The 10,116-nt window shown below is 40.5% G+C and overlaps 1 protein-coding gene across 1 annotated transcript; it reads left to right on the forward strand.

Annotated features, from left to right (window-relative positions):
* The first annotated feature begins 8,224 nt into the window (after positions 1-8,224).
* On the forward strand, positions 8,225-10,008 carry LOC134847820 (uncharacterized protein C12orf56 homolog). Its single transcript, XM_063865044.1, has one exon. The coding sequence runs from the start codon at positions 8,471-8,473 to the stop codon at positions 9,899-9,901; it is 1,431 nt and encodes a 476-aa protein (XP_063721114.1). The 5' UTR covers positions 8,225-8,470; the 3' UTR covers positions 9,902-10,008.
* Positions 10,009-10,116: the final 108 nt, after the last annotated feature.

A 10,116-nucleotide genomic window follows, 5' to 3' on the forward strand; every position in this document is an offset into this window, starting at 1 on the left:
CATCATTTTTCACACCATCGATGAATTTTGAGGCTACGGCCAGGTTCATCCTTCGGTTTGACTCATCCGGTTGGCTGCGTCTTCTCAGCATTTCCAAATCATCGAGAAACTTGTCTATTGTTTCATCTTCTCGTTGCCTCCGTTTCTCGAAGCGCATCATCGCCTGGTGCCCCTGCACCCCTGATCCGAAACGGTTTAATAAGATTTCGAAGATTTTCTCAGCAGTGTCACGTTGATACTGTTTCTTGGCCATGACGCAGTTCAGGGCTGTCCCTTCTAAGTTGCTGGTGAGCGCGCTGCATTCCTGTCTCTCAGACAAGTCTTCTTCCTCGAAATGCAGCTTCATTACCTCTATCCAGGTATCAATACAGCCATCAGATTCGTCTTTGTAGCATCTTGGTTTCTTAAAGACTCTTCTGGACTTTTCACTGCGTTCATTGGTTCTAGATAACCGCGTCAGGAATGTCTCCAAAGACCTGTTCAGGGGTTCAAATGCTGTGGCCATTGCCGTAGCATCCCTTGAGAGTCCCGCTTGAGTGTCCTCACACCTTGTCGAAGGCTCTGTGTGCGGTGCATCCCTGCAATCCGAATCACCTTGAGCGTTTCCCGCTTGGCCCATGTGACTCCTCCTCGGGCTTGTATGCCCCATGTTGCCAGAATCGCTTCTCCCAGTCGCATGTGTGCTTTGCGTTGGTCGTTCGTTCGAGGTTTGTCTGTTCCCCGTTGAACTCGCTCTACTGTTCGGGCCCCATGCTGTATTACCCCTTGTGGCATAGCCTGATGAACTGCCCCTGCCTCTAGTGGATCCATTTGTCTTCCTCCTTTGATGTTCATTGAAGTTCACCCTCGGTTCCCTGCTGGGACCTCCCGAGTTCGGCTCTCCTTCTTTTGGTCCACTCTTGCTGCTTAGTAGCCCGTCCAACCTATCCATGATAGCCTGCGTTCGTCTCTCCATCATCGCGTCTATCTTTGTGTCAAGAGACCCAAGAGACTGCTCTTGCTGAATTCTTAACTTCTCCATGTCGGCTCTTAAGCGTAACTCCCTCTGTTCCGCTTCTCTTGTCATTCGCGACAAGTTCCTCGTCATATGTTCGTCCGTTCTTTCTTTCAAGCGTTTTTCGCTTCTGTCAACTTCTTGTCTGTTGCGGTTTATTTCTTCCCGCAGACTTTCTCTTTCAATGTGAACTGCTCTTTCTAGTTCACTCATCCTTATCGACATCTGTTCATTTTGTTCTCCTAAACTGCCCACTATGTTGTTTAAGGCTTCTTCTAGTGCTGCCCCGTTATCCACGAGTGGCGTCACTAGTGGCGGTGTAACCCTGTCGGTCCCAGGTAGCTTCGTGCTGGTAGAGATCCGGGCCTTGACTCTCTGTCTTGACGTTTTATCATTATTTATTTCAGGATCCGCTAACGCGTTGCCAAGCCCTCTGGTTCTACTCTCTTCAGGTTGTGGCTCCGAACTTGTCCTAATCGTGAAGTCCTTCGACTGGCCCGGCGTGTTTGCCTCTTTGCTTATCGTTGTCACTACACCAAATTTATCCATGGTTCCAGTCTCTCTTCCGACGTGTGCCTCACTCTCCTGGATCGAACTATTGAGACTGACTTGAGATCCAAAGTCCCCTTGCTCCTCTTCATCCTCTTCCTCCTGGGACTCACCGTCATTTCCTGCTCCTCCTCCCATGCTGAATGGAAATATGTTTCCGAAGGTGTTCTTCATTCTTTCTGAGAATGATGATGACGTTGTTTGTTTCCCCGTTCCGCCTGCCATCATAGTGTTGTCTGTCGGAGATCTTCTAGTCGCCGTTACTTCAGTTGAGATGTCGGACAGTTCCGACGTCTCCTCTCGATCCAATGTCCCGGTGGAAGTGGCAAAATCATGGCCTTGTTCTACCGGGGTTGATTCACTCGCCAGCCTTCTGCCTCTTCCTTCCAATCCATTTACTCCCTGGTTGTCGTTCATGGTATGGTCCGTATTGACCTCCACTTCTAATAGTTCTCTTCGCTCTTCTGAGGTCTTCTGACTTCTCGTTTCAACCATTCTGCCTGAAACCGTCCCCCTTTTGTCAGACCGGGATCGCTTGATCCAATCCACAAAAGGATCGGTCATCGTTTTTCTTTGCTTTTCAGGTATGAATTTCCTAGAGCTATTACCTCGTTTTGGTATCCTCGACTTGTCTAAACTCATTCTTTATTTGTCACTTTCCTATGCCTACTCTTGACTCAATTGCTAGAGACCTTATATTTTTATTAACAAAAATAATGACACAACAAATTTATTCACACTAGCCGATTATCGGTCCAAAGATCTGGAAACTAGCACAATATGATGTTATCAGTCAATTTAAAAGATAGTGTAGTCACTACCCAATCAAGCACAGTTTAGGTTGATTTAAAATCAAAAACAAAAAAATATATATATATTGACACAATATGAATGTATATATAAAAAAACGTATGTGTCTTGTACTCTTAGTCGGTCGCAGTACAATAGTCGAACCTGTCTTTTAAAGAAAAAGCTTTCCCTGCTTGGTGCTGCACCAAACAGACAAAACTTTGAAGGCAGTAATTTTCTCAAGTGGGCGTCTATTGCACCCACCGAGTACTGTGTTACCTATCTGCCTTCGGACTGCCCGAGCTAGACCTACTAAAATCCTCAGGGCAGTCACTTTCCCCAAAAACGTATTATGTTTCAATCCACACCAATGAGTCACGCTCTTTTTAATTTAGACTTAGTGTCGCGAATATCCGAGTTCGGACCTGTTTTGTATTAGTCTGGTTCTTTTTGAGAGGCAAGTTACCAGTGCAGTCACTGATACCTAGCCTGTGTATTAATAACCTAATACCTCTCGCTTTTTAATCTTTCTTTCGTTTACCTAAGTCCTTAATAAAATAATACCCCTCCGGATTGGCACAAATAGGACCCTTCCGGACTGTCAGAATATAGACCCCTCCGGATTGGGACCCCTCCGAGTTAGTTAATAGTAGACCCCTCCGGATTTGGACCCCTCCGGTTTTGTGGAAAGTAGACCCCTCCGGATTCGGACCCCTCTGACTTCGGAGCCCTTAGCTCTGTCAAAGTAGCTTTTTGTAGTTTTCTTAATTTCAGCTTATACCCCTCCGGATACGTTCTGCGTTGCTATTATGCTGTTTGAATTAACTGGGAAGGGTATAGGGTCCTTTCCTAGACCCCTCCGGGTTGAAGTTAAGGCACTTATTTGACAATCCACACTAACGGTGAAGGGTCTTATCACTTGCCTAACTTCGACTCTATTATGGTTGTCTTGTGCCTTCAGCCTTCCCTTTTTGTCTAGAACTGTCCTAAGTTACTTAGTTCAATCGCTATCAACTTTTGGTAGAGGTATAAGGGTTTTTCAGAAAAATTTATAAAACGTGAAGGGTGTACCCCTCCGGATTTGTGTAATTTGCTAAAAACAATCTCAAAAAATTTTCTCGCTCGCTTTTCTGAAAAATTTCTAATCCTATTAGTGAGCTCAGCTAATTTCTGATCTATTGGTACCAAGATCAACTCGATATGATCAGTAGTTCCAAAGTTATTAACCAAAACGTCTTTTTTCCGAACTCAAAAAATTTTCTCTCTTATAGGTTCCGCCTAACTTTTTCCGCAAACCTGGTCCTTTCGACCTAAAAATTATTGATCCGAGCTCAGAAGGCCTATACTCTTCTAGTTCAATGCAAAAGACCCGATCTAAAACGCTATTGTAGAAAAATTTTGCGAAAAACTATGCTACCTGGACCCCTCCGGATTGATGAATCCACCAAATCAAACACGTTATGTTCGATTTCTCTGCAACCCGGAAGGCTTTCGGGTAGCGGATTTTAAGACTTGTAGATTCACTAGTGGACGTTGTCCGAACAACTATTTTTACTGTCCTACCTCAAAAATTTCAAAAAATTTTCTAAATTTTTAGTGTTTCTTACTATCAAAAATTGGGAAAATTTGGTTTTTTGTACCAAACTAGTTCCAACCTCTTCCGAACTAAAGTTAACCGGTTCCACTTATTACAGTAGTGCAGTTACGATGTAACACACTAACTTAGCGCTTTTTTCCGTTTCAAAAAATATCGATATCTCAAAAATCGCGACTTGTGGGGGGATCAAAATATCGCTATTTTGACCCTAAAAACCGGTCTGTTTTCGTTGTTTTTCACTGAAAAACGATATTAGACTATTAATATAGGCTATATAAATCATAATATTAGTAATACTATACCCCTCCGGGTTTGTTTATTATCCGAATTAAGGTGCTTAACTCGGATATTCGCAGTTCGGTGAAGGGTCACTACAGTGCAGCACTGTCGAGCCCCCCACAGATTACTATCTTACTTTTTGTACCAAAAGGGATACAAAACTTGTTAACGATACCCAACAGATTGTTGTTGTCGTTGAGCCCCTTCTTGTTGCTCCTTGAACTGCTTGCCGGATCGGTCTTCACCCAAGACCCTTCCGAATTGAGCGCAAATCAGCTGACCCTTCCGGATTGAGCGCAATTTATCATTAACGTGCTTAAATGCTCAAATAACCCTACAGTACAAGCCTCACAAACGGGCTACAAAATTGATCGTAACGATCCTGACTGATATAAATGCCTGTAACAACAATATATCTATCAACAACAAACGGGGGGGTTGAATCACATCTTGTCTGGGGGGATGATTTCTACTGATTTTTTACTTTTTTACTGTTTTTGGTTTTTTCGGTTATTTTTTATGTTTTTTGTTTTTCTTGGGTACTATACTACTTTTTGTTTGGTTTTGCTGATATCTTTAAGTGTTTTTGGTCACAAACCACTCAGGGGATGAGGGGTTCATGATTCCCCCCACCCTTCCTGGTTCGTGAATTTTCGGTCTTAACTAGGTTAAAAAACTATTCACGGTAATCCGGAAGGCTTCCGCTTTCCGAACTACCCTTCCGCCCCGGCAGTTTAGGCCTATTAAGGGCGTTAATGTGAGCATCCGCTCGGCGCGGAGTGCTCGTTAACGGTTCCGCCGGTCATGATGTTATGAAAGAATAACACCCAGGAGCGCCATAAAAACATACATGTAACATTCGCCCGGAAGATACATATCGACGGATAACAAAACTAAGTCTTAAGACGACTGGCTAGCGTCTAAACAGAGCTTTGCATGTTTTTCACCGTCTCTACCAAGCCAGTACTTTTCGGTGGTCTTTCTTACATCAGGCTGACAAAAACGTTACTGTTCTCCGGCTTCGACCAGAACGCTCAAATTAACTGAATTACATGCAAAATTAGTGAGCTCATGGCTGGGTCTCTGTATCCCCAGACCACGAGGTCACTCCTAAAAACAGGGCTACTACTTATCATATTACTATTGTTTTTGTTCAGTAGATAAAAATCATCATCTCCATCGAAGATGGATCAACCCTTTCCCCCCAACTCCTAGCACCTCATCCTTGTCAAAACTAATCAAAATATCAGTTAAATTCAAGTCAGGACATGACAGGATGCTAAAATTCAATACAAGTTCATAAAAGTTCCCGTCCCGAGACCCCTCCGGATTCCTGAATCCGGCGAATCAAGCTCCTCAACCTCAGGTTCACGCTAACTCGGAGGGCTGGTTTTTACCCTTCACCGTTGTTCGCAACGGCCTTGCAACTATTGTAACAGCACAATAGTTGCAACTCGGAACGTCCTCTGCTGTTCGGTAGTTCGTTGTTGTTTTTTAGTCTCGATTTTCGTACTGTTCGTAATCGCAGATAAAAGTTGTTCTGTTTCTTTCTGCTATTTTAGCTAAAATGGCCGTTTTAACATTTCTCAGAAATGTTACGTCATTACTTCGAAAATTTAAAATTTAGAATTCCAGAATCTTCTAGCCTTCACCGTTTGGCCAATCGTTCAAATAACGTCCTTATCCGTTCTAAATCGCCAATTCGGAAGGTTCACTGCTAAAATCCTGAATTCTGCAGAGACTGCATTTTTGCCATTCTGGTCGAATGTCACAGTCGAAGGTATTTGTCACGGTTATACCCAGCCAATAATGGTAAACGTGGACTAAAGACCATAAATAAACTAGGATAGACGGTTGCTGCGCTAGTAGTCGAGAATGTTACGACCATATTCTTAAGTTTTTTTTTCAATGTTTGTTTTTTTTTTGTTGGTGTGATGAGAGGATCGACGAAAAAAAAAATCGACGATCGACGATGAAAAAAATAAAATTTCGATAAAATTTCATCAGTGAAATTCAGCATCTCAAACTCACAACACGGCTTCCGACAAAAACGATCTACTGTTACAAACCTCATTGAGTATCTCCATAAAGTAATACTTACTATGATAATATCGAAATAAATTTCCTGGCTTGCCTCTACCTAGATTTCCAAAAAGCATTCGACAAGGTGAACCACGCAATGATAATTGAAGAAATTAGGAGCTTTGGTTTCACAGGACAATGTTTAATGCTACTAAAAATTATCTATCAGATAGAAAACAAACCGTTCGCATTGTACAAGCATATCCTAGCCATTACCAGTACACAGTGGTGTGCCTCAGGGGTCAATTCTCGGACCTTTGATGTTTATTCTCTATATAAATGACCTACCAGATTGTGCAATGTCAGCAAGTTTTGGCTACGCAGACGCTTACAAAATTGTTTGCAATGACCCATTAATTTTAAATATCGATGCGAAGAGAGTTTGGAATTGGTGTGTAAAGAATTCAATGGCAGTAAATGTGTCAAAAACTAAAATTCTCAGTGTGAAAGGAAATGCAAACGTTGAAGTAAATGGAACTGTTCTTGAAGAAACAGCAGAAATGAAAGATTTAGGTCTTATAATCACTAGCACATTAAGTTGGACTGAAAATGCTACAAATAGATCTGCCAAAGCTCTGAAGGCATTATGCTCTGTGAAAAGAAACATCTCCAAAATAACATCAAAGGCCTTGAAACTAAAATCATACGAATCATATGTTGCACCTATTGTAAGTTATGGCTCATCATTATGAAAACCCTCAAAAAGAGATCTCAAAATAATTGGAAGTGTGCAAAAGAAAGCAACAGCATGGATATTGAGTCCAACTCAAGAATACAAAGATCGATTGATTTCCCTACATATCCTTCCTCTGTCACTTTATCATGAACTACTCATTCCACTGCTACTGCACAAAATCCTAACTGGAAAAACTGAACTACAATGGAAAAAATTCATAAGTGTTAAGGAAAAAGGACAAACAAGATATGCGAGTATGAAAAAATACGAAAGCAAACAATTTCGACTGCAAAAATCAGAATCTGACTTTTTCCTGAGAGCCTGCAATATTGCGAACGCCTTGAATGAACACCTCAATTTCGATGTCATGGAGCACGAAAACATAAAAGAACTAATAACGAATGTTTTCTGGAGATATTTCAAAGAGAAATTCAACGAAAACGATCCATGCTCGTGGAGAATTGACTGCCGATGCATGAACTGTAAAAACATTAGCCAGAAAAAAAGAAACAATTCAAAAGATTGTTATTAAGTTTTTTTTGAATTTCTTTTTTTTTAAAGAAATTGTACTGAACGTTTCCAAAAAGGCAATTTTCTGAAGTTTTATTTTAAGCAATAAATTTTGTTAGCCCCTTCGCTTTCCGTCTAAAATGCTAGTTTTGCTTAAGAAAATTTAACGTCTTTGTTCCGTTTTCTTGGAGCCGTCTAATTTGCTTATCGTCGTATTTTCTAGCCCCCGTAAGCTAGGATAGCCGGATGCTGTGCAAATAGCACAAAATGTTCCGACCATATTCTTTAAAAAAGCACGGAATGTTCCGACCATATTCTTAAAAATGTTTTTTTTTCGTGCGTGGTGTGAAGAAAGAATCTGACCAAAACCTGAAAATTGACATAATTGACAGTCACAGTGAAAAGGGCAAATCTTTTTGAATTATTCTTGTTATGAATTTTGGAAAGTTTTTCCAAAAATGGCGGAAAAATTGTTTTTTTTTATCAGAGTTAAAATAAAGTTTCATTGTTTACTCTTCTATAAGAAGTCTCTTCGCTTGGCTAAAACTTAAAATTTTCAAACCGGTTTTTCTCGACACTTGGCTGACTCTTTCAAAAACTTTAATGTCGTTCAAACCAGGACTGAAAGGGCTTAAATATGATATCATTCGGCCTTTTCCGATGAATTTTTTGGAACCTGATTTTGAATTTTCCGTAGAGAACAAGAAAAAACTAAAGCTCACCCGAATACAAAGTCCCCCCCCCCCCCCATTTTGGAACAAAAAATAAACAATAGACAGAAAACAATTCGGGAAGGGCTTCTCCGCAACTTCAAAACAGAAAAAGCAAACTTAAAGCTTCAAAAAGCAAAATCGAATTGATTTGAGCTTGAAAGGCAAAATTATTTCTAAAATTGAACTTGTCGAATGAATTTGTTAGAAACCATACAATTGCAAACGGTTAGCATCTTCGCTCCAATTGGCCCAGTTTTGTTGATGTTTTAGATATCCTGTTTATGGCTTCTATAAACCCAAAGCTTGATAATTTTTTGGTCAAGAGATTATGCAGAGATGAGTACGAGAGTATTAAATCATGTGAAAGTGCTATCATTGATGCTAATGGAACTGAGCGATATGTTTTGTTAACTGATCGGAACCTGCGGCTTATCGACAGTCCTCCAAAAAATATCAAACTGCAAATATCTCTCTCCGACATAGTATCAGTAAGCTATGAGCACAACTATGTACCCTTTTTAAATGGTCTGGATCGTGAAAACACTCAGCACATCAAAGTTGAAATTTTAGATACTAATTTGAACAGGTTGGGTTCTAAGAAGAGCAGTAAGTCTATATCGGATACTCATTTTTTAGATTTGTACATTAGATCTAAAACATCCTCATTTTGCGCGAACATAAAGCATGCCGTTGCCAGATATATTATAAAAAGTACCCGGATGACAAGTATGGAAAACGACCCTGAGAACCAGATTTTTCTTAGCAAGCCTGAACACATTCGATTCCTTTTCCAAGAATTGAAGACTGACTTGCTCGAAAGTGACGGAGAAGTAGAAAACATGTTCATGTTGCTTAGAGAGCTTCTCCAGAGCGCTAGAAAAAGTTATTTTGTCAAGAAATTATTCTGGAAAGATTTTGTGCTGGTAGAGTTTTTCTTAGAGCAATTGAAAAAATATTGTCTTACATCATCTGTGAATCTTAGTTACAATCTAGCTGCTGATGCACGAAGTGACGAACTGGAACTGATAACTTTGATTATGGAGTTATTCGCAGAATTTGTTTGCGAAACGGAAAGTGTCAACGAGCGAAATGCATTTTTACAAGCTGAAGAATTCAGTTACGTTCGAAAACTAACAGTTTTTTGTCTTTCCGAACCCGCGATGCCAGAAAAGTTTAAAAAACCAATAAAAACAAGAAATATTGCGGATATTTTTGCTGGATCCTGTCGTTCAACAACGGAATCCGCGAATTCCCCAGCTGATGAACTGCTAATTAGTTACTGTAACTTTGCGCTAGCTCGACAAGCACTTCTGTTTGAGCTTACTATCTCTGCCGTAGAAATGAAATGGATGAATCCGAGCAACCGATTCGATATAAAGTGGCTGGCAGCTCAACTCGTTAAGCATGAAGAAGGTTTGTATGAGTTCAGCAGGGTTCTGATATGGCTAGCAATGGTCATACTTGATCTAACAGTGCCCGATACTCTGACTCCGAAACAGTCGTTGTGGATATATGAAATTTTTGGTTTCATTCAAATCCTGATCGATCACAGTCAGAAATTTGCCGGTTTTTTCCGCTGTGAGTTTCAAGAAGAGTTCAAGTACTTCTTCCTGGCCGAAATTGTGCGGAAGCGACTGGACGAAGAAAGTCGAATCAGCGCCAAAATTATGGGCCAGATGAAAACTCTCCGTGATGCTGTAGTTTCCCAGTAAATCATCTATCATTCTGTCATTTCAATTATCTATCCTCTGTAAATAGAATTTCTGTATATAAGTGTACAATTTAAGCAATGTAATATATTAATTAGATTCAATTTCGAGTACGCAACTCAAGCATAATATGGTTTCAAATACAGAAGTAAGTTAGGACCAATCAACACCCCAGTGAATGTCTATTGAATTAGATAAGCTTAAATGGGCAATTTTCA

This window comes from Symsagittifera roscoffensis, chromosome 1 (genome assembly GCF_963678635.1).
Source record: "Symsagittifera roscoffensis chromosome 1, txSymRosc1.1, whole genome shotgun sequence".
In the NCBI taxonomy this organism is placed as follows: domain Eukaryota; kingdom Metazoa; phylum Xenacoelomorpha; order Acoela; family Convolutidae; genus Symsagittifera; species Symsagittifera roscoffensis.